Source organism: Dipodomys merriami, unplaced genomic scaffold (genome assembly GCF_024711535.1).
Source record: "Dipodomys merriami isolate MVZ:Mamm:240054 unplaced genomic scaffold, mDipMer1.0.p SCAF_68, whole genome shotgun sequence".
Taxonomy (NCBI): Eukaryota; Metazoa; Chordata; class Mammalia; order Rodentia; family Heteromyidae; genus Dipodomys; species Dipodomys merriami.
The window spans coordinates 508,407-532,367 of NW_027206268.1; the positions used below are offsets into that span (position 1 = coordinate 508,407).

At 41.4% G+C, this 23,961-nt stretch overlaps 1 protein-coding gene across 7 annotated transcripts in view; it reads left to right on the top strand.

Moving 5' to 3' along the window:
* Positions 1-23,961, top strand: part of LOC138815943 (dedicator of cytokinesis protein 3) — a 192,816-nt gene that overhangs the window by 139,572 nt on the left and 29,283 nt on the right. For 6 of the 7 annotated variants that reach the window (XM_070005342.1, XM_070005339.1, XM_070005345.1 and 3 more), the window contains exons 25-38: positions 1,447-1,574; positions 4,664-4,810; positions 6,600-6,698; positions 8,917-9,011; positions 10,865-10,940; positions 11,335-11,435; positions 11,689-11,747; positions 14,505-14,653; positions 16,661-16,746; positions 19,331-19,357; positions 19,478-19,573; positions 21,443-21,503; positions 22,012-22,105; positions 22,561-22,709. In XM_070005342.1, coding sequence (XP_069861443.1) covers positions 1,447-1,574; positions 4,664-4,810; positions 6,600-6,698; positions 8,917-9,011; positions 10,865-10,940; positions 11,335-11,435; positions 11,689-11,747; positions 14,505-14,653; positions 16,661-16,746; positions 19,331-19,357; positions 19,478-19,573; positions 21,443-21,503; positions 22,012-22,105; positions 22,561-22,709 — 1,367 coding nt within the window. The remainder of the gene's footprint in view (positions 1-1,446; positions 1,575-4,663; positions 4,811-6,599; positions 6,699-8,916; positions 9,012-10,864; positions 10,941-11,334; positions 11,436-11,688; positions 11,748-14,504; positions 14,654-16,660; positions 16,747-19,330; positions 19,358-19,477; positions 19,574-21,442; positions 21,504-22,011; positions 22,106-22,560; positions 22,710-23,961) is intronic. The other variant, XM_070005341.1, reaches the window with a different exon arrangement.

Consider the following 23,961-nt stretch of genomic DNA (forward strand, 5'->3'; position numbering starts at 1 on the left):
TCTACCACTTGAGCCACAGCACCACTTCTCGTTTTCTGGTGGTTTATTGGAGATAACAGTCTCATGGGGACTTTACTGCCTGGGCTGGCTTTGAACTGTGATCCTCAGATCTCAGCCTCCTTAGTAGCTAGGATTACAGGCATGAGCCGCCGGTGCCTGGTTGTTTGGACATATTTTTTAGTGTTGACATTACAGTGTCATATTTCATGTAATTTATGTTTGGCTTAAAAAATTTTTTCCTTGCTGGGTGCTGGTGACTCATGCTTGTAATCCTAGCTATTCAGGAGGCTGAGATCTGAAGATCATGGTTTGAAGCCAGCCCTGGCAGAAAAGTCCATGAGGCACTGATCTCCAATAAACTACTCAGAAAAAGCTGGAAGAGGAGCTGTGGATCAAGTAGTAGACCACTACCCTTGAGCACAAAGAGGCTTAGGAATAGCACTGAGATGTTGAGTTCAGGCCCCAGGACCAGAAAAAGAAACTCTTCCTTGAATGCATACAAAACACTTAACCTATGATCAGATATAAATAATAAATTCAAATGCCATAGTTCATGTTATTGATAATCTCACTGAAGCTTGCTGGCCAGGTATGATGGGATCTACAGGGTCACATAATACAGTGTGCCAGAAACATATTCACACTTGCATTTCATTTTGTCTGTGAAGTAAACATAGAAGAAGCCATAACACCCATCTTACAGATAAGGAAAAGCAAGCCAGTGGGAGAAGGAGTTAACTGCCTAAGTGTTCCAAATGATTTAGTAAGGGTATTTAAAATGTAGAGCTTAGTCTTCCTCAATTCAGAGTTCTAAAATGTTATTCTGATAACATTAGGCAGAAAAGAGAAAAATACATTCAAATACATTCAAGTATGCAGTAGGATTGGCAATAAGCATTGTCTAGTTATCAAAGGCTATGACAAGGCAAAGATTATACTTCTGTTGTATCCAATGCTGTGTATATACCTAACAGCAGCTCTAGTGGTTTGCCAACATAAATGATTCCCAGAATGCCAGATTACTTAGCCAGATTGTGAATAGAGGTGAAGTTAGTAATACAAATCAAGCCTTCAAATCTGGTCATTGTAGTTGATGCTAGATGTGACATTTACTTTAAGTTTTCAATGTAAACTGTACTTTTAATTTGGAGTTTAGTCATTAAAGAGATTTCATTTGGAAGCAGACTCTAGTCATTCAACCTGCATAAAATGCCATGAATACAGGGACTCTAATTGAGAAGGAAGGAAAAGACGAAAGAACGATTTATAATTTCCAGACATGAAGCTTCTAGACTCTTCTAAGGGAGGAGAGTGACCTCCACCTTTGCTCCAGTTTCCACCCCACCTTCTTTGAAACCAGTTAAGTCTCACAATACCACCACTATCTTCTGGTAGTAACTAGTCCTCCTCTAAAGGGCTTCCTCATCTTTGTGTTTTCTCTGCCAGAATCCCGCCGCATCCTGCTTCCTGTGGTTCTCCATCACATTCACCTTCACCTGAGGCAACAGAAAGAGCTGCTAATCTGTTCAGGGATTCTCGGCAGCATCTTCTCCATCATCAAGACCAGCTCTCTGGTAGTGGCCCAACACCCACTCCACCCTGCAGTTCTACCATAGTCTTGTATTAACTGTAACCAGAAACAGACCAACAAGTATGCTTTGTATACTTCTCAGTCAGACATGCTGATAGTGACAGGAGGTACCTGAGTAAATAGAAGTTTGTATGGGCTCAGCAGATTTCAGCCTTACTATTTCAAAAATGTTTCACTATCATAAAAACCTAGAAATACAGTTACCTCTAGAACTAAAAGCCCAGTCTTATGCCATGCATAGTTTCTGTCAAAAGCTATTCTGGATTTCTAGAAGTTTTCTTAGAATACTAGGTATTCTAAGAGCACAGACTAAGGGATAGCTTTCTCATCATACTTTTGTTTGAACTTTCCAACAGCTTGATTTCACCCATAAGGTATTTCTACCCCATGCCAGATAAGATTAGATATATAAGAAGTAATGTTGTTGCCCACAAAAGCTCTGAGCCTATTAGATGAAAGAAATCAGGTTTCAATCAACAAAATTGTTGCCTTTTTTTTTCTTTTAAAAGAAATATGTAGTAGGAGGGGAGGGATTAAAGTAGGGAACAAAGAAAAAAAGAGACACAGATGAATAGAAACTTATTTTGTATTCTCTATTTCATATAATTTTGATACTAAAAAATACACTTACAGAAGATTCAGAGCACATAAAAAGAATGAAGAACAGGATGGGATTTATTATACTATTTTAAAAATTAAGATTCCAAGAGAATAAATTTTAGTGCATTTAAAATGAAGGCCAAGGATCAAGCATATTAAGCTAGGTTATTCGGGTGGAGCAAGAGAGGCACTTAAAAAAAAAAGAATCCAGCCGGGCGCTGGTGGCTCATGCCTGTAATCCTAGCTACTCAGGAGGCTGAGATCTGAGGATCGCGGTTCAAAGCCAGCCCGGGCAGGAGAGACCGTGAGACTCCTATCTCCAATAAACCACCAGAAAACCAGAAGTGGCGCTGTAGCTCAAGTGGTAGTGCGCTCACCTTGAGCTGAAGAGCTGAGGGACAGCGCCCAGGCCCAGAGTTCAAGCCCCACGACCGACAAAAAAAAGAATCCAGGGGCTGGGAAGGTGGCTCAGTGGTAGAGCACTTGCCTTGCATGCATGAGGCCCTGGGTTCAATTCCTCAGCACCACATAAGCAAAAAGAAAAAGCTGGAAGTGGCGCTGTGGCTCAAGTGGTAGAGTGCTAGCCTTGAACTGAAGAGCTGAGGGACAGCGCCCAGGCCCAGAGTTCAGGCCCTATGACCGGACCCAAAAAAAACAAAAACAAAAAAGAATCCAGCTGGGCGCTGGTGGCTCACACCTTTAATCCTAGCTACTCAGGAGGCTGAGATCTGAGGATCAAGGTTCAAAGCCAGCCTGGGCGGGAAAGTCCTTGAGACTCCTATCTCCAATTATCAGAAAACCAGAAATGGCACTATAGCTCAAGTGGTAGAGCACTCACCTTGAGCTGAAAAGCTCAGGGATAGTCCCCAGCCCAGAGTTCAAACCCCACAATAGACCAAAAAAAAAAAGAAGGAGGAATCCAGAGCTGGGAATGTGGCTTAGTGATAAAGTGCTTGCCTAGGACACATGAAGCCCTGGGTTTGATTTCCCAGTACCACATAAACAGAAAAAGCCGGAAGTGGCACAGTGGTAGAGCGCTAGCCTTGAGCAAAAGAAGCTGAGTGACAGTGTCCAAGCCCCAGGACTGGCAAACAAAACAAAACAAAGCAAAAAAAAAAAAAAAAAAAAGAATCCAGTAGGGATTTCTGAGGTCTAAAGTTAAAGTACCATCTGGTCACAAGTACCTAACTTCTTGATGGTTGAAGTAACCCCATTGTTTGCTCTTGGTTACAGACAAGACTTGGCAGCCCTCCTCGCCAATCTTCAGAGAAGTCAGACAAGAGATAAGGTTTACTAGTAACCCAAGCTTGTCTCTCAGGGAAGCTTATTGCTAAAAGAGGGGCATAAATTGAAGCAAAGAGAGAGAGAGCAAGAGAAAGAAAAACATGGAACCGATGAAAACTTGAAGGACATGGTATTTTTAGTTGTATTTTAAGAGGACAGAGAGTTGAGTATAATTGCCTACAACTGCTTAAAGATTGGTCACAGGAAAGAGTATTACAATGACTTTGATGGACAGGAAAAATGACTTAAGCCCCAAGAGTCATTCAGATTTCTCATGTGGAATGGGGAAAAGTATAGTTACACTGGATGGATGGATGGATAAAAGATGATGTTCAGTTCTCTGTATTTAGGTTCTCAGTGACTGGCCCATGGTAAAAGTTTAATAACTGATAGGTGGATGAACATTAGGACCAGTAGTAGTATAAAGATCTTGGAGAAAAAGCAATGGGAAACTCTTTCGGAGATATTTTAGATCAAGACTAGAGTCTGAAATGAATGTGAGAAGTCTATAAAAGGAAAACAGATTCTTCCAAAAGTTTGATGGCCAGGAGACAGATTGTAGTGAGAAGACATGTGCTGTTATTTCTGTGAAGCTGCCAAGGAATGATAGATTGAGACTAGAGTCCTTCAGATGGACCAGGAGCAAGAGCAAGAGAGCTGAAGAGGTAGAAATGGCACCTAAGTATAATTAGACAGCATTCAGGGCTTGCAAGATTGAGAGCAGCCAAAGAGGAAACCTCAGGATGAAATGTGCACTACTATGTGCATTACTAGCAAAAGAACTGCTGCCACACTCTAGGATGTCACTTTACCATTTGTCAAACTGTTCTCGAAGTGTTAGTCAGCAGGGTTATGCTTTCTCTTGACTATACTGGGGAAGTCGGAGAAAATCTTTTAACTCAGGACATTCACTTATGTCTTATATAACGTGTCTGTCTAAGATTGAGAATTGTGGCTAGTGTGGTAAGGGTGAGCCCCACTACCAGGCCAGGGCAACAATGGCTGATGTTTTTTGCCTCCTCACAGCCCTTATTCTGAGTTCCTTTCATGCACATTGGTGAGGCTGAAAGCTCAGTATTGAAAGTCCAGCCAGAAAACTGTTCCTGACATGGCTGACTTAGTACTGCAGGCAAAAGCATCCATTTGGCCTGGTGCTTTAACAGTATACTCTCTCACTGCTCACTCCAGGAAGCAGATGTCATAGAAGAGGTAGAGATGATGGTGGAGAGCCTCCTGGACGTGCTCTTGCAGACTCTACTCACCATCATGAGTAAATCGCACGCTCAGGAGGCGGTAAGAGGGCAGCGGTGCCCGCAGTGCACAGCCGAGATCACTGTTAGTAACTAACATTCAGGTTTTCTTGTTTTTTTCTCTAACCTGGGGCTCCTCCATATTACTCACCTCTCACCATCCCACCACCTCTATCTCAGCCTGCCTCCTGCATGGTAGTCAGCATGCTACCCTCTTCCTGAATCTGTCTTCCCTCTTTACTCTGAAAGCTCTAATTTCATGCTTCAAAAATACTTCTAGGAGTCTACTGTAGGGCAGATTCAGAGAATTCTTCTTAATCTTGTTTTTCTTCTCAGTTTGTTGTTGTTTTTGGCTGTTAAGCCAAGTCACTTTCTATGAATTGTAATGAAGCAAGGAAATAGATGTAGTAAGAGGTTGAAGGTGGCAAGTAGATATTCCTTCTAGGAATCCCCTTATACAGATTCTCCTAAATGATTTGAAGGAGAGAATAATTTTCTCAGAATTTTCTTGTACCTACAAACTAGTTGTTTTTATCCGTAGTGTTTGTATCTAAATTTATAGTACCAGGAAAAATGTAATGAGATACAATTACTTAGGCATTGCAGTTAAAGCACTGATGACTGTATAAATGATGATTTTGTATGATCTAATCAGGAAAGAGATAACCTGAAAAAGGCCTCTCTCAGAAGGGATAGAGATAACGCCATGGATCCCTGCCTTCACCATACCTAGAGGAGATTTCTCAACCCTGATATGGTAACATGATAAACAATTTGTGTGAAATCTTTCCGTTGGCAGATGAGATATTACAGAGCTCTCTTTGAAGAAAACCCTCTATGGGAGCAAGCCAAGCTCCAGCCATAATAGGGAGAACAAATAGAGTGCCTGGAGCAGGCATGTGTTGTGGAGCATTGGGCTTGGAAAGAGTGCTCCTTTAATGAGTCCCTGTTGGAAGCACTCTTGCTGTAGGTAAAAACATGTACCCTACATGTCCTGGTAACCAACTATCTAACCAGCACTTAATGCAGTGCTTACTGGTTTAAGTATTTGAATAATTACTAATGACGTGATTCACTTTAAGTTATAACAAAGATAATAATAATTTATTGGATTAACCCATCTGTTCCTCACAAATGAATTATGGCTTCTTATGCCCAATTATCAGATATAACTGAAGTTCATATACATGTACATAATCTGCATACATATATGTGTAGAGATTTTAGGGTTTTAAAAAGGTTTGAGAGACTAAAAAAAAATTGTCTGATTCTCATGAATTTGGGAGGATTTAAAAATCCTCCAAGTGAAGTACTTTTTTCTCCTTTCCTCTTGAGAAGGCAGCCTGCTAGGAGGAAGCCACACTTGGCTGGCCATTTAAAAATTGCCATAAGATCATCCTTGGAGTCCTTAAAGCAAGGTTTGTTCCATGTACCCCAAATTAGCAACTTGAAGAAATTTAAGATACACAAATATCCTTAAAGGTCCTATTTGCCTTAAAGATCATAACTTGTCCCCTCTACATAGTCAATTTGGAACCTTTGCTTTTCAACTGTGGTGATCTGCTCTGTTCCATTTGTCAACTGCAGTTTCCCATGTGCAAACTCTAGGAGGCAACCTAGGAGGTCCTTGCAGAAGGTCTAAAACTGCTTTGTTGTAAGTTAAGGCTTTCAGTAGCCCCAGGGTGCAGAAGACCTTACTAAAACTCTGAAATTCTCCAGAAAAGAAAGTTCATTTTCAGAGCCAGAGTTGTCACCTTTCTTCCATGATCATTGGGGGCCATTTCAAACCCTCCCTTCTCTCCTTGCCCTCTGTGTACTGTGGCAATGGAACCTTAATGATTAGCTACACTGTCTTTTTTTGGGTTGTTCCCCAGGGCGAATATGTATCCTGCCTTCTCTCATTGCTTCGTCAGATGTGTGATACCCATTACCAACACCTTCTGGACAACTTCCAGAGCAAAGATGAACTCAAGGTAGGAACAAAGCATTAGCTTTTCTCCCAGGAAAAGAAGTGTGCAGCCAAGACTGCCACAGACTCTTTCTTCCCTATCAGGGAAATGAGTTCATGTGACCTTCAACTGCCAGGAGTGTAGGATTCACCAGCTCCAGTTTATAGCTGAATGAGTATATGGCCTCCAGAAGCTAAAAGCCAGCCATTTCCCTACACAAGCAGATCCCAGAAAATTGGCACATTTTCTCTGACAGCTAGCAGCCCTGCAATTATATGCCTGTATTTGGGGCTACTCTGGGACATATTGGTTTGATTAGTCAGTATTCCTTCCTTGCTTGGGACTTTGGCAAACCAAGGTTTGGTTATTTAAATAACAATAGTAATAATTCTGACAACTTGTCTTGATTTAAATATATTTCTGAGGCTGGGCACTGGTGGCTCACACCTGTAATCCTAGCTACTCAGGAGGCTGAGATTTGAGGATCATAGTTCAGTGCCAGCCTAGGCAGGAAAGTCCATGAGACTCTTGTCTCCCAATTAACCACCAGAAAACCAGAAGTAGGGCTGTAGCCCAAAGTGGTAGAGTACTAGCCTCGAGCACAGGCTCTGAATTCAAGCCCTAGGTCTGGTACCAAAAACAACAACAACAATAACAACAACAACAAAACCCCCCAAAACGAACAAAAACCATGCCTCTAATCTTAAAACTATGGGCTGGGAAGGTGGCTCAGTGGTAGAGCGCTTGCCTTGCAAGCATGATGTCCTGGGTTCGATTCCTCAGCACCAAATAAGCAAAAAGAAAAATGCCGGAAGTGGCGCTGGCTCAAAGTGGTAGAGCTGAAGAGCTGAGGGACAGTGCCCAGGCCCAGAGTTCAGGCCCTACAACTGGACCAAAAACAAAAACAAAAACAAAAAAACTATCTGGTTTGGATTAATTGAAGTTCAAATGGAATAATTTATATAAACTTTGCTCAAGTATAATTCTCTAGTATTTCCCTTTGTGTTGTTATACAAATTACAGTTTCTCAAAACACTTTTATGTGCATTCTTATTTCTTATTCAAGTTATTGTTCTTTTATTATAATTTAAGGAACTCCCTAGAGTCTTTTTTACAGGGTTTTGTTTATCTGAGAAGGTGTTAATTTCTTCTTTTTCTTTTTCTTTTTCTTTTTTTTTGGAATAACAGTTTTAATAGATACAGCATTCTTGATTGACAGTCTTCTTTTAGCACTCTGATTATATCTGCCTTCTGGCCACCATTATGTCTGCTGATAATGAGACAAGATAGCTAGGGCAAGAGGATAAAGAAGTTAGAAAATACATAAAAAATTAAACTAGGTTCAGGAGCTGAGATAGAAGCAGGAAATAAGGCTGAAAAATCACTAGAACCACAGTATATTGAGTCCACTATTCAAGAATGTACAGACATGTGCATTCTTTTCATTATCCTCCCTTCTCTTTTAGGCGTTAAATGAGAAACACCACCCCAGAAGGGTAATTAGGTCTGGGAATAGAAAATTCCTGTTTTTTTGTAAGTCTGTTACCTAGGAAGAATGCCTTAAAAAAGGGGCCATGAAGAACAGAATTTCTTTTAATTATAAGGCCGAGCCAGGCCCTATGTTTCTGGGCTTGAGTGATAATGTTAAAACAAGGTAATTGGGCAGTTGCTAGGTAACCATACATCAAGATAGCAAGTTTTGAACTAGAACTTTTGCCCAATTTTGATCTAAATATCCTGGATGAATACCTCCCATTGCACCTTACGCTCTTATCTTTAACATCCCAGCCAGCTAATTTGCCCTCCTTCCTTGAATCCTGCCTTGTCTTCTACATTAAATAAATCTTTATATGGCCTGCTACTTGTATACCTCTTTCATGGATTACTTAAAAATTAATTTCATCCTTATTCAGAGTTTCTGGGAAGTCAGTGGGCTTGGAAAATTCCCCTCTTCTATTAAAGATCTTTTCCAAATATCCTTTCAGTGGCAGTACCACTGAACAGGCAGTACCTGTTAATCTTGCTGAAAACATCTGTACATGAGGTATTTGGTTGTTTTGGTTTGGTTTGGTTTGGTTTGTTGTCCTGTTTTGTTTTGGTGGGATTTGGGTTTGGGGTTTTTGGTTTTTGGTTTTGATAGTATGGGAGATTGAACCCAAAGGCCTCATACATACTAGGCATGCTGTCTAACATGATGAAGTTTATCATGTTGATTTCAAGATTCTCTTTCCCTTGTGGTCAGGAATTCTTGCTGAAGATTTTCTGTGTATTCCGAAACCTGATGAAGATGAGCGTCTTCCCTCGGGACTGGATGGTAATGCGGCTGCTTACTAGCAAGTGAGTAAAGAAGGTCCCTATAATGGCAGAGCTCTTCTCAGATTAAGAAGAGTATATATGAGAAAAACCAAGAAAAGGATAAAGGCAAAGACCAGGAAGAAAGAGGATTTGGCAAAAGGAAAAAAAATATTTAGAGGTACATTCAGTAAGACTTGACCATTGGCCATTGACTCTAAAGATAAGAAAAGGATAAAGTTTTTTGTTGTTTTACAAATGGAGCCGAAGTGCCTGGTAGATATTTTGTATAGTGAAAATAGAAAAAAAATCAAATGTTAAGGGTATAAAATACGCCCAAGAAAGGGTTCTTGCTAGAAGAAGGCCTCTCCAGGAACTAGTGACCTTTGTTCTTCTATAACTTTGGACAGTTTCCTAAGCTCTCAATTTGAGTTGTTTTGTTTGCCAGACAGTGCTTGTTTCCAATGACTAATGCTAATACTCACCTGAGAGCTGACTGCAAAGACCTGGACACAGACTCCATTCTAAGTTTATCCTTAATATATCCATGCCCATTGCCCATTCATATTCCTAGCCTGTGCTTCCTCTTGACAAACCAGATGAGTGATGTATGTGGTAAGGAGCTGGCTTATTTTCTCACCTCAAAGCTACGTGGCTTCCACTCTATTTTATAGACTACTACTGCCTGCTCCCACTGACCCTTATTTTATGTTGGCATTATACAAAATGTAGTAAAATTACTTACATTAGATATATTAGCAAACCAGCATGATATTTCCACTTGGTACCTTTTGTAGAGCACTTTCCCCTCAAAAAACTATAACGAGTGTTTTGTCTAGAACATAACAAAAGAATGCCTACATAGGGCTGGGAAGGTGGCTCAGTGGTAGAGTGCTTGCCTTGCATGCATTAGGCCCTGGGTTCGATTCCTCAGCACCACATAAGCAAAAAGAAAAAAGCTGGAAGTGGCACTGTGGCTCAAGTGGTAGAGTGCTTGCCTTGAGCTGAAGAGCTGAGGGACAGCGCCCAGGCCCAGAGTTCAGGCCCCACGACCAGACCAAAAAAAAAAAAAAAAAAAAAAAAAGAATGCCTACATAGTTGTACGGATACTTGCTCAAATACTAGATTTTTTCCTTCTGAATTCTTTATCTCTGTTTCTACTTCCACTCATAGCACTTTAGGCTTCCACTCATAGTCCTTTAGGAAAAGCCTCTTTCAGAGCGTTTACCTTTAAATTTTGTCACCCCTCTGCTAGGTCTAGTCTCTCTAATGCACTGTCTTGTCTTTGTCCCTTTTCTGCACTAAAGCTCAGGTGGCCTTTTTCAGACTGTTTAGCTAAGGCCCTCTGCAATCAAACCCTCACTGTGCATACCACTTTCTTTTCTACTCCAACCAGTGATCTCAATTACAGCAGAGTAGTCCTCCATTGCCTTTTATATATGTCAGGGGTAAGATTAGGAGGAATAATCTAGATCAAGGCCTAAAGTCAAATGACTTATAGATAAAAATGCTAGTTATATGGCAAAGGAAGTTAAGATCCTGTTATCAAGTAAAATAATAAAATTATGTATGTCCCAAATCCTACAATCTGTATTGATTATCCACAGGTCCCAAAATATTAGAAATTAATCTTTGAGGTAGAAGAAATAAAAGTGAATTTAACAGTCCAAGGAGAAGTAGTATAAAAGACACACTGAAATCCTATGCTATTTTACTATGGAGCATTTCTCCAAGACTGGTTTTCTGTGGAGTATATACTATCTTCTCTGTCCTTTATAGTCACGTCTTACATAGGAGCAAGTTGTCTTGGTATTTTGCTGACAATCCATAGATGCTAAGCAATCAGATGCCATTATTTAGTCTTTTAATTTTGCCAATGCTTTGTTGACTTGTTTCAGTATTATAGTCACTACTGTCCAGTACCTGTCTTCTGCACTACACAAGAATTTCACAGAGACAGATTTTGACTTCAAGGTAGGAGCTCACAAAATCCATCAATACTATGATACCCCTAGCAAGTTAAAAAATGCTCATTGCTTTTTGCTTCACTAATATATTCATAGTATCAAATGGCTTCTGCACCTGATAGTAATTAGAATATGACCTAGGTGCCTTCCTTGTTGAAGTGTTGAGAGCTAGACATTTATGAGTATGCTTTCTAGTTCAGATCCAACACTCTTGTCTTCTGAAGGAGTCAAGAAAGAAAAAAAGATCAAAGCCCTGTTTGCAAAGATACTTAAAAGGGAAAGCAGATTAGGATCTTAAGGTTATAAAACAGAATCTGTGCTACATGGATGTATTTAATAACTCTATTTACAAGTTTAAGGACTTAGGCTATCACATGATTATTCTTTCTTTGTCTCTCTAGGTGTGGAATTCTTACTTTAGCCTGGCAGTTCTGTTCATAAATCAGCCAAGCCTTCAGCTAGAAATCATCACCCCAGCCAAGAGGAAGAAGATTCTAGATAAGTAAGTCAGACGTCTCCTATTCATCTTCCTGTCACTTGGCCATATGGGACTATTTTTCCATGACAAGATCCTTCAGAAGTTTACAAGGTTCTCAATTGGTGTTAGTTTTCCAATGTGAGAAATTCATTCGATAGCCAAAGAGTTTAATATTTTGAGATGCATTAGAAACGACTAGTGCTCAAGTATTGGCCCTATTGGCCTGTCTTTCTGAACTTTCTTCCACTAACAATTGACTCCTGTGTCACTATTCTAGGTATGGGGACATGCGTGTGATGATGGCTTATGAACTGTTCAGCATGTGGCAGAATTTGGGTAAGTCTTTTCTCCCTATTGCTCTCTCCCACATACTGCAGAGTTAAAAAAAAAAAGACTAATAACTTCCACTTAAGTTAATTCAATCTTCAAAATCCTTATATAACTTTTAACATAACACCTCAGATGGATGATGTAGCACATGTGCATAAAGCTCTTGGCAGAGAGTGTTTGGCTGAGAGATAAGACCCCAGTACTACATATGTACAGTCTCTGTTTTGAGAACTAAAAGCAAAGGAAAAAAAAGAAGGATCCAGTACATTTTTTCCAGTTTGAGAATCCAGGCTTACAAGATACTCTGTTTTTCATGTCCAAGTCTAGATGCTACAGGCTTAAATGTGTATTGTGACGATACCTAACACATGAACAATGACTGCTATGAACTTTAGTAGAGGTTGAAATACTTCTTGGATTTCTGGTATTCATATATCCACATCATATACTTGACACTAATTGCATGAAGGAACATGTAAGAAGGGGGTTACAACCTAAGGATAAGATTGATTTTGATTTTCCCCCTTTCCACAGCTTCTAAAATAACCACCACTTTGGATCTAAAGTTGCCAGATTAAAGTTGTCAGGCACTGGTGGCTTGTGCCTATAATACTAGTTACTCAAGAGGCTGAGATCTGAAGTTCAGAGTTTGAAGCTAGCCCAGGCAGGAAAGTCCATGAGGCTCTTGTCTCCAATTAGCTGTCAAAAAGCCAGAAGTAGAGTTGTGACTCGAGTAGAAGAGCACTAGCCTTCAGCACAAAAAGGGACAGCACCAGGCTCAGAGTTGAAGCCCTAGGACAGGCACAAAAGAAAAACTTGTCAGATCAGTGTGTCCAGTAGAATCCTTAAGTTGCCTTAATGGCTAACATACTTATGTCAAACTGATAGCCCGGCGTGGTGGCTCACACCTGTAATCTGAGCTACTCAGGAGGCTGAGATCTGAGGATCGCGGTTCAAAGCCAGCCTGGGCAGGAAGCCAGCCTGGGCAGGAAAGTCTGTGAGACTCTTATCTCCAATAAACCACTGGAAAACTGGAAGTGGCACTGTGGCTCAAGTGGTAGAGCACTCGCCTTGAGCTGAAGAGCACAGGGACAGCGCCCAAGCCCAGAGTTCAAGCCCCACGACTGACTAAAAAAAAACTGATATGGGCCAGCCCATGATACTATAGGTATCTGAACACTCTCTAAGGAAGCAAGAGAAGATGTTACTGTTTCGTGTGAAATATGCTATTTCTATCTGAAATAGGTTTTCAAAATGGAAGAAATAAAAACACTAGATTTGCCTCTATGAAGTCACTATTGACTTACTGTTTTTAATTCCTAAGAATTGATTTTATTTGGCTGTAGCAATTATTGCACTGGTCCACAGTTTATCTTTTTTTTTTTTTTTTTTTTTTTTGAGTCTGCTGCCCGCTGGCTTTGAACTGTGATCCTCAGATCTCAGCCTCCTGAGTAGCTAGGATGACAGGCGTGAGACACCAGTGCCCAGCCACAGTTTATCTTCTCCTTAATCTCCCTCTCTCTCTCTTTTTTTTTTTTTGTCTGTCATGGGGCCTGAACTGTGGGCCTGGGCGCTGTCCATCAGCTCTTCAGCTCAAGGCTAGCACTCTACCATTTGAGCCACAGCACCACTTCCAGCTTTTTCTGCTTATGTGGTGCTGAGGAATCAAACCCAGGACCTTATACATGCAAGATAAGCACTCTACCACTGAGCCACCTTCCCAGCCCCTTCCTTAGTCTCTAAAGTGACTAAAGCAGAGCTCTAATGCTGGTTCTCTCTGCCTCATGATTGCAACAAGAAATACTGTCCCATGGTTCTTGAGGGCTGTCGTACTCTAGCCAGATGATAGGCCAATTAGAGTAGAACCCACATCACTCACTTTCCGTGGGAAAGCCTTATAAAAGAAGTTGGAGAATTAACTGATACAATCTTAATATATGTAGTGTCACCATCAGAAATATAATATGAAGACAGGCTGAGTTAGGGGTAGACAGAGACACTCCAAGCTAGCCAGTCTGGGTAAGATTGTGCCATAGCTTCTTAGCACATCAGAAAGAAAAAATTTTTTGATACACATGAGCACAGGCATTGAAGAGGCCCACATACTTCAGATGTTATACCTGAATGTATAGGTATATATACATACTTTAGATGTATATCAGATGTACCTGGTAGACTGAACCAGGGACTAGATAGTCTTATCAATTAAATTTCTCAAAGCTAGAGGTTGAATCTCTAGAGAAAATAATACTGTGTTTAAGCAGAAATATATGGATTTTCCTTGCTCAATAAATGCTGTAAATAGACCATCTGAAACTTAGTGCATGGTCTCAGAAGTCTTATTCTGTATAGAATAGCAAACAGTGTTTCTTGAATTTAGAAATTTTTAGGTGGTTTATGGAATTTTCCAGATTATTTGGAAAAACAATTTCATAAATGTTGAACATCTGCTTTAACTTGGCCAGACTAGTTTTACCCATGAATTCTAAAAAGCTGAGGAGTACTCAGAAAACAGCAGAATATAGCTGACTTTACTCTTAGAAGTTTCAAGAATAAACTAGCAATGTTGAGGGTTCAGGGATTTTGTTCAGTGCTGAAACTCAGAGACAGTGATCAAACCCATAGCTATGCTAGGCAAACACTATACCACTAAGCTATTCCAGCCCTAGAATAAATCATACCATGTGCTGTGGCCCACCTGGAAATCTTCCATGGAAGATTAGTACAGACATGCACTGATACCTGTTTGATTTTTTGGTACAGGTGAACATAAGATACACTTTATTCCTGGAATGATTGGTCCTTTCTTGGGTGTAACCCTGGTCCCTCAGCCAGAAGTGCGGAATATTATGATCCCCATCTTTCATGACATGATGGACTGGGAGCAGAGGAAAAACGGCAACTTCAAACAGGTAAAAGGATGCCTGGCTTGTTCAGGATGTTATTCAGGATGTTATGGACCCACTCTTCTCAGGCAGGTGGCCCAAATGGTCAGGTTGTGGTTCCAGTAGTGATGAGCTGTACTGTGGTCATTGAACTTTGTTCAAGGGTTTTCTCTTACTTGCTGGCCATAATTGATTTATTGATTTATCTTCATCAAGTTAGAAGCAAGAAAAAAATTAGAGGAAATCCAGAATGCTGGATCACACTTGTAATCCTAGTTACTGGGGAAGCTAAGATTGGGAGGATCACTATTTGAGACCAGCCTAGGCAAAAAGTAAGACCACTGTCTTAACCAATAAAAGCTGGGCATGGTGGTGCATGGGTGTCATTCCAGCTAAATGGGATGTGTATATTGGAGGATTGAGGTCCATGCCAGCTTGAACATAAATGTGAAAATTATACAAAAAGGTCTAGGACATGGCTCAAAGTGTTAGAGCACTTCCCTAGCAAGCACAAGATTCTGAGTTCAAACCCCAGAACTACCTCAAACACACACACACACACACACACACACAGAATCAGAGGAAAGGGACTAACATCACATGAAAGGAACTTTTGATGAAGTAAAGAATAACAAAGCTTGTACCCTCCTAGTTTCACTCAGGAGATGGCCCTGGGAGCATGTTACCTTCCTCCACTGTATGGTCCTGACATTTTTTTTTTAAGGAAAGTAAGTTGGCAATTTATTTTTTTTTCTCTTTTTTATTAGTGTATATTAATTGCACAAAGGAGTATCATTGTGGTATTTCCACCCATGCAATACTTTGATCAAATTTGCCCCTCCTATTACTCTTTTTTCATGTCCCCTCTCACCTAGTGCAGGCATTTCTAAGGCTGGAGCCAGACCAGGTAAAGTAGTCCAGGATTTCCCAGTCTGTGATCTAGGAGACAGTTCTGACTGAGCGCTTTATGCTTTCCCTTGTGCAATTCTTCTGCCACCACTGAATTGATGAAGATGATTCCTGCCTTTATGTCTGTAGCTCCAGGGAAAAGTACTAGGTTCAATACAGACCATTGTTAGGGAGGTTAGTCTTAACTTAGAAAAGAAATAATTTGGTAGCAGCATGAAGTGTCCACTTTGATTTGTTCTGCTTTGAGAGGAGAATTTCTCTTTGCTGGTCTGAGCAGTTAGAGCTATCTGATTCTTGAAAATGAAAACAAAAACATGCATATAAGAAGGAAAACTGGATATCCTGTATATGATCCTACTCTGTATAAAAATTAACTGTGAATGGATCAGAGACCTAACATGTAAGACCTGAAACTTGAAAAGTATTGAGGAAAACATAGGAGAAATACTTCAAGATGAAGGCATCCACAATAAGACTCTAGTAACCTAGGAAAGAAGAACAATAATTGAAAGATTCTATCAAATTGAGAGGCTTTTGTAAGCCAGGTACAGTGGTTCAAGCCTGCAATCCTAGTTGCTTGGTATGTTTTCCTCAAGGATCAAAGTTTGAGACCAACCCAGGCAAAAAGTTTGTGAGACTTCATCTCAACCAGTGGTTGGCCATGTTGGCACATGCCTGTTATGCCATCTACAGGAAGCACAATATCTGAACACAGTGGCATGTTCCTGGCATACACAGTGATGTGGGGAAGCATAAACAGGAGAATTGAAAGCCCAGGCTGGCTTGCGCATAAAGTGAGTCCCTACCTTGGAGGGAAAAAAATGGAAAAAGAGCCTAGAGGCATTCCTCAAATGATAGAAGCATCGGCACTTAGTACCTTAAAGAGTACCTTAAAATTTTAAGTCCTGTGTCCTATTTAAACCATTAGGGTGGGAGGCCTTGCTAATTAGAGACAGGTGGTGGTTTCTTGGCGCTGCAAAGAAGATCTTGTTTTCCTTAGAATTAATTTGGAGCAAGAATAAAATGTGAAAAAGTTTCCCATGATCTTTACCCAGCAAAGAGACTAGAGATTTCTCATTCTTTTTCTGAGTTCAGTTTGTGTTTATGAAGTCTGTTTTCTTCTAGGTGGAGGCGGAGCTGATTGACAAGCTGGACAGCATGGTTTCAGAAGGGAAAGGTGATGAGAGCTACAGGGAGCTCTTCGGCCTGCTGTAAGCTGCCCCAGTCCCAGGAATCCCAAATCTGGGGAGTGGGTCAAATGGGCCAATGAAGGTTCAAAGCCTGTCTGTGCTAGGCAGGTGGAAGAGGTTGGGTATGAGAAGAGACCTAGCACTTGCTAGTAGCAGTGTTGCTGCTTTCTGTCAAGAAAGCAGGCTCTTTCAGGGTATGGCCATAGTTGCCTAAGAAGAGAAAATATCTCAGCTAGTTGACAGGAAGAGGCTCATTGTTTATCTTTACCACATGCAATGCATCCAGTTAGGCCAATCACTCATGGAGATTTAGGTTACTGCTCCATACTGACATTTAAAGAATTGGAATTCTCCTCTAAAAGAGGGGCTCCTGTTTGTCCTGCTTTGCAAGACATTGTAATCAGCTTAGAAAACATTACAGTGGGCTCGTCAATTATTTACACTGTCTCGACAAGCCATTTTCTATTCTGTGAAATGAAATAGTATTAGCTGATGTCAGGGTTCCCCTTGGACCACCGTTTTGTGGTTTCCTTCTTGAGTTGATGGAAGGTAACAGCCTTGAGGCAGGTCTTGTAAGGCTGGAGTCCAAAAGAGGGCCTTAGAGAAACTGTGGCCTCCCATGTTGCTCTTTTATCTTTCTAAAAATGCAATCTCAAGCTCTAAAAATGAAATCTCAAGTTCTAGAGTATCTTCATTTCCAGCATTGATGTTGTTTTCTGTTTGAATTCCATTTTGAAGACAAATCTCTATTTTTTCAGTACAAATACTGAGTGTTTGCTTAGAACATACCTGCAAGGGGAGCAGAGTAAAGATACCATCCTTCCCACTTTAGCCGGGGCTCAGGGAAGTACTTGCAAGCCATCAGTTACCTGGCCAGTAAAAGGTAACTCCTGAAAGGATGGCCCAGATCGTCTAGTTTCAAGAGGAAAATTATTAATTTATCTTACTTTTAAATATTTACTTAATGAATTTTTGACATTTAAATAATTATAATTTATGAAAATGAGTCTATCCTTTAGTGTTTCTTTTAACTGAAGATGATTCTAATTATAGAAATAAGGAACAAGTAAATAACTTCACTACAAAGGAAAACATTTTTTAAAAAAAGAACCCATTCTGGGTGTGGTGGCTCACACCTATAATTCTAGCTATTCAGGAGGCTAAGATCTGAGGATCACAGGTCAAAGCCAGCCTGGGCAAGAAAGTCCCTGAGACTCTTAGCTACAATGAACCACTCAGAAAACCAGAAGTGGTGCCTTGAGCTGAAGAGCTGAGGGACAGCACCCAGGCCCAGAGTTCAAGCCCCGCGACCAACCAAAAAACAAACAAGAAAAAGAACCCACAATTACTAATTATATGAACAAATACTATTTGCAACACCTTTTGTGTATGTGGTGCTGGAGCTTGAACTCAGGGCTTCCCACTTGCTAGGCAGGTACTCCACCACTTGAACCATGCCTCTAGCCCTATAAACCCTTTTAAAGTCATCCTGAGAACTGAAGACCACTGACATTTTCCAATTTATATCTTCAGAAGACATTTATAGAAACACTGAAAGAGAATCCTGGACTAATTAAATTAGATTAGAAAAGACTGAGTTAAACAAAATTAAACAAGCTGCTGTATTGAAGGGCTTCTCATAGCCCTTAACATGCAAAATGGTATAAAAACACTGCAAAACAAGAGTGTGACCAGCATTTCCCATGCTCACTGTCATCCAGGACCAAAGAACTCTATAGATCAGCTTAAGACATGCTAGTACAGTGGCCTCTTCTGTGCAGGTTAGAGACCGGAGTTGATGTCATTCCTTCTCTCCCCAGCAAAATAGATCCCATGGGAAAACCTCATTTCCCCTGAAACTTTGACCTTAGTGTATGGTCTGTGCAAGGAAATGAATGTCACAGAAAAAGTATTAGTATCAGCCTTATGTTTGACTCCTCAGTGATTGCCTCTGGTTGGGCCAGTCACTCTAGGCCACTCTCAACTTTAGAGAGCAAGAAGCAGTGTAGAATGGAATTAGGAGTAGTTTGTGGAGTGAGACCTGGACCTGAGCTCATTATCAGAGCAAGCAGAAATAGGTCATCATCCCCTTGAAGAGACCAAAAGACCTCAAAAGCCAGGTTTTATGATGAAGCCAGAGACTTGCTCCAAGGTGACAGGGGCATGTGACTGGCAGATTAAAATTTTAAAAAATGCCATTGTGCTGGTTTGTTTGGCACTATCCCTTGAGAGTGTGTTTGGCTGAGTGTAACTCCTGGACTTGCTCTTTGTCCCTCATGCTATGCAGCAGAGGCTGGTGACAACCTTCCCTTGATTTACATGAAGAGCTTGGTTTGACTGTTCGCTGAAGCTGCCTCTGGGCCATAGAGGCAGTTAGGCAATTGGCAAAGCCAGACATGTTCTTCTGTGACCCCTGTCCCTTATCTTACTCCATTGTTCCTTGAAAACAGACTTCCATGTGTATGTCTGAAGAGGTTGGGGCTTTGAACCACACACGGCTCCACCTCAGAGGTATCCTTAGGGACCTGTATAGAGAAACAGGAGATGTGTTTGTTACTTCCAGTCCAGTAACCTCCTTGTCTTTGCTTTCTGCTTCATGGAGTAGAACCCAGCTGTTTGGGCCATACCCCAGGTAAGAATGCAGTGTGGCAAATCTGTCTCCAGATTGATCACAGCCCCCACAGGCTCTTACATCTTACTCTTGTGTTCAGAAATAGCTCATGAATTGAATTTGCTTCATCTTTTTCAATAGCCTGCTGGAGAAGGTTGAACAGGAAACATGGCGTGAGACGGGTATTTCCTTTGTTACCTCAGTCACCCGCCTCATGGAACGCCTTCTTGACTACAGGTAATTTTTTTCAGGAACCTAACCACTCTCTTCACTAGTATGATAACCTCTCCTGCAAAGGTATTCCATTGACCTTAAAACAAGGCACATGGCCGGGCGCTGGTGGCTCATGCCTGTAATCCTAGCTACTTAGAGGCTGAGATCTGAGAATCGAAGTTCAAAGCCAGCTTGAGCAGGAAAGTCCATGAGACTCTTATATCCAACAAACCACCAGAAAACCTGAAGTGGTACTGTGGCTCAAGTGGTAGAGCGTTAGCCATGAGCTGCAGAGCTGAGGGACAGCACCCAGGCCCAGAGTTCAAGCCCTACGATTGACAAAAACAAACAACAACAACAAAAAAAACAGGCCACATGAGATACGCCTCTAATCCCAGCATGGGGAAGGCTGAAGCAGGAGAATCTTGAGTTCAAGGCTAGCATGGGCTGCCTAGAAAGATCATGTCCTTCATACAGAGAGAACTGTTCTGTTCTAGATATTATTACCAGTCATTAGAAGTCAGCCAATGATCAGGGACAAAGCACCTTTCCTCAAGGGCAGACCAAGGCTTCCAGGATCCCCCAAGATGTGGACACATGCACTCAGGAGGCCTCCCCGGAACATATAATCATCAGATCTTCTACCTGTAATAGCTAAGGCTCAGAGGAATGGGCACAGCAAGAGAGTAGAGAAAGCTATCTCTAGAACAAGACCGGAAGCACCTGTCATTCTTCAGTGCAGACCTTTCTCAGAGCCATGTGGCAGATAGGCAGGGTCAGCTATACAAAAATATGACCAGGGAGGACCTTTTGGTCACCCATTTTTCATGATTTATCCTTTGCTTAAATTCTATTTCTGTCCCCCCAAATGAGCAGATTAGATGAAACAGTCCATGAGTGGGAAGTCTTTCCAGTTTGAGACCTCATGTGGAATTAGAAAATTTTTCATGAACACTTGTCATTCCAGTCATGGCTTTTGAAGTTGTCCAAAAGTTTAACAATGAATCAACCACAGAAGCTCTAATTATTCTCAGCAGCATTCAGGTGGTGGCTAAGGGTGCCTTTTAGGAGCCAAGAAAAAGGTGAAAAAGAGCAAATAGGAAGGACAGACTTGAAACCTACCTCCAAGCAATAATGCTCTATCATATACAAATGCCAAAGGGTTTTAAGAAATACTAATTATTTGGTGAGCCCATCAACTGTGCCATGGTTGCTATGGCTACAGGATTCTGAAGCGAGGGCCTTTGAGTAGAGGGTCTTAGCTACTATTCGATGGTTTCCCATGAAATGCCCTTTAGCTGGGCTCCAGTGGCTCATGCCTATAATCCTAGCTACTCAGAAGGCTGAGATCTGAAGATCACAGTTCAAAGTGAGCCTGGGCAGGAAAATCCTTGAGACTCTTATCTCCAATAAACCACCAGAAAATCATAAGTGGCACTGTGGCTCAAGTGGTAGAGCACTCGCCTTGAGCTCAAGAGCTGAGGGACAGTGCCCAGGCCCAGAGTTCAAGCCCAACAACCAACAAAAAAAAGCAAAAAGCCCTTTAAAAAGATCTTTGTGCCTTCATTTTTTATTTTTATTTTTTGCCTTCTACTTTAGTGACACATTCTCCTGTGCTAAGGATATTGTTATAAGGTTAATGCCCTGATTTATCAGCTGGGCTTTGCACTCTGCCACCAGAACAAGTAAATTAAATTAAACATGAAAATGGAGACCCTAGAGCCCCAGGAATGAATAGGTACAAAGTTCCCAAAGCACTCAATACGATCCTCATCTATAGAGGTACTTTCTGTTAGAGAGCATCTTATCTAAAATTTGATCAGTATTGTTCTTTGTATTGCCCCAGGAGTACCACTTCATATCCCAAGCACTAATCTGTGTTTTCTCTCCTAGGGACTGCATGAAAGGAGAGGAAACAGAGAACAAGAAGATTGGCTGCACTGTTAACCTAATGGTGAGAGGACATGGCCTCTTCCTTCTGTCTACCCAAGGGAATAGTTCACCCTGCATGGATTGGCTTGGCCTTTCCACGTATAGGTTACATGGTTTAAAATTTTGAGTCAGGATATCAACTTGATTACTGGTATCTTGGAGAATTGAGCCTTATCAGAAACATTCCCACCTGAGACAAGAATAAAGGAGCTTTTCTTTGTAGCAGTGTTTTAGCCTCGCCTCTTGGAAAGGTACCACCAATCCCGACATACCCTGATTTATAGCCTTCCTTGATCCCCAATCTCTGATGCACTTCCTCTTTAATATCACTTAGGACTCCCACAGACCCACCCGTGGCTCAACCCCAGCAAGTGTCCTATCTGACTGGTCCATTTTCTGATGCCTCCAGGACCTCCCCTCCTCTTCCTGCTTAGCACATCCAGAGCTTTGGCAGGCTCAAAGTAGGCTCAAACGTGGCCTCCAAAGGTGGCAGACTTTCTCATCTTATGTGTATATTTTCTCTCACACAGAACTTTTACAAATCTGAAATTAATAAAGAAGAAATGTATATCCGATACATCCATAAGCTTTGTGACATGCATTTACAGGCTGAAAACTATACAGGTAAGTGTTCTTGAAGATAGAATGATGGATATGTACAGCTGGCAGAGAAAGGCTCCAAATTGGTGCTTATCAGATCTCAACAGTGTTGGACCCATCTTATCCCTTTACCTTGCTCCTTCTCCTCAGCTTCTTTGTGGTAAATGGAGAAAGAGCAGGCAAAACTCCACCTTCTGCTATGTCCTCCATCGTCTTAGGCTGTTTCACTCTCCTTCCATCCTACCCACCCCTCTGAGGACTCAAAGATGACCTACATTCTGGTGCACCAGGTTCAGAGCATCCTCAATTCGGTGTCACTCCTCATGGGCAGTTTTTCGTAAATCTCCCAAAGCCTGGCCGATGCATATCTTGCCCTGGTATTCTGCTTAGCCTGGACCAGGTCCTGCTTAGCCTGAGATCAGGCTATTCCTGGGCCCCTGAAAAGAAGCCCTAGGCCTCCATGCTATCTATCCTCACAGAGGCTGCATTCACCCTGCTCCTTTATTGTGAGCTGCTTCAGTGGGAGGATCGGCCACTGCGGGAGTTCCTGCATTACCCATCCCAGACAGAGTGGCAGCGGAAAGAGGGGCTATGCCGGAAGATCATCCACTACTTCAACAAGGGCAAGGTAGGTGTCATGGGCAGCCCTCAGCTGCTGCTGTAGTGCATGACATCTTGACATTGTATAGTTGGCAGCAGCTGTAGAGGGTGGTGTGTGGGGAGGCAAGTAGGTGGGTGCCCATATGTATGTATCAGATTTAGAGGCAGCGTAATTTTCTCCCAGTGTTTTAAAAAAAAAAAAAAAAAGAAAGAAAGCTTAATTCTATGGCTTGAAAGCTGATTCCAGATTGGAAGAGCCTCAAATGCCAGCTTTGTGCATCTAAAAATGATAACTGCTAAAGCTCCTATTACGGGCTTCTGGGACCCTGTCTGTATTAGATATACTTAAAGAATCTTTTCTGGGTGACATTGCTCAAGATGCCTTATACTTACAAACTGATTTGTTGAATGGTAACTCCTTGAACTACTTGAAGATAATAAAAATATAATTTAAAGGCTGGGAAGGTGGCTCAATGGTAGAGCGCTTGCCTTGCATGCATGAGGCCCTGGGTTTGATTCCTCAGCACCACATAAGCAGAAAAAAATGCCGGAAGTGGCACTCTGGCTCAAGTGGTGGTAGAGTGCTGGCCTTGAGCTAAAGAGCTGAGGGACAGTGCCCAAGCCCAGAGTTCAGACCCCATGACCGACAAAAAATAAATAAATAGATAATTAGATAGATAGATAGATAGATAGATAGATAGATAGATAGATAGATAGATAGATAGATAAAAATATAAAAAATGCTTTCTGTAGAAAAAATAATTGGTAAGATCAAATGGATTGTAATCATAGCCAAAGCAGGTCTACACTGCCTGTTATTAACATACGTAGACATATAAAGTGATTAGAGATGAGATTCTTCATTGTCTTCATTCTTATTTTGTATTTCTTTTACAGAGTAGTCTCGGCTTCTCTATCAGTGTGGTTATTCTAAGACAGACTTGCTTCTGTGGGATTGTCAGTGCTGGTTCAGGTTTCCTGGGGGTTTCTCAGCCATCTTGTTCCCATCTCTGGAGAGCTCCTCCTAGATCCTCTGGAACCTACCATAGCATGTGTCCTATGCACTAGAAAGATTAGAGTATATATATAACCTTTTTAAACTGTTCTCTCAGCCAGATGCTGGTGGCTCACACCTGTAATCCTAGATGGCTGAGATCTGAAGATCGTGTTTCAAAGCCAGTCTGGGCAGGAAAGTCCATGAGACTCTTATCTCCATTAAACCACCAGAAAACTGAAAATGGAGTTGTGGCTGAAAGTGATAGAGTACTAGCCTTGAGCAG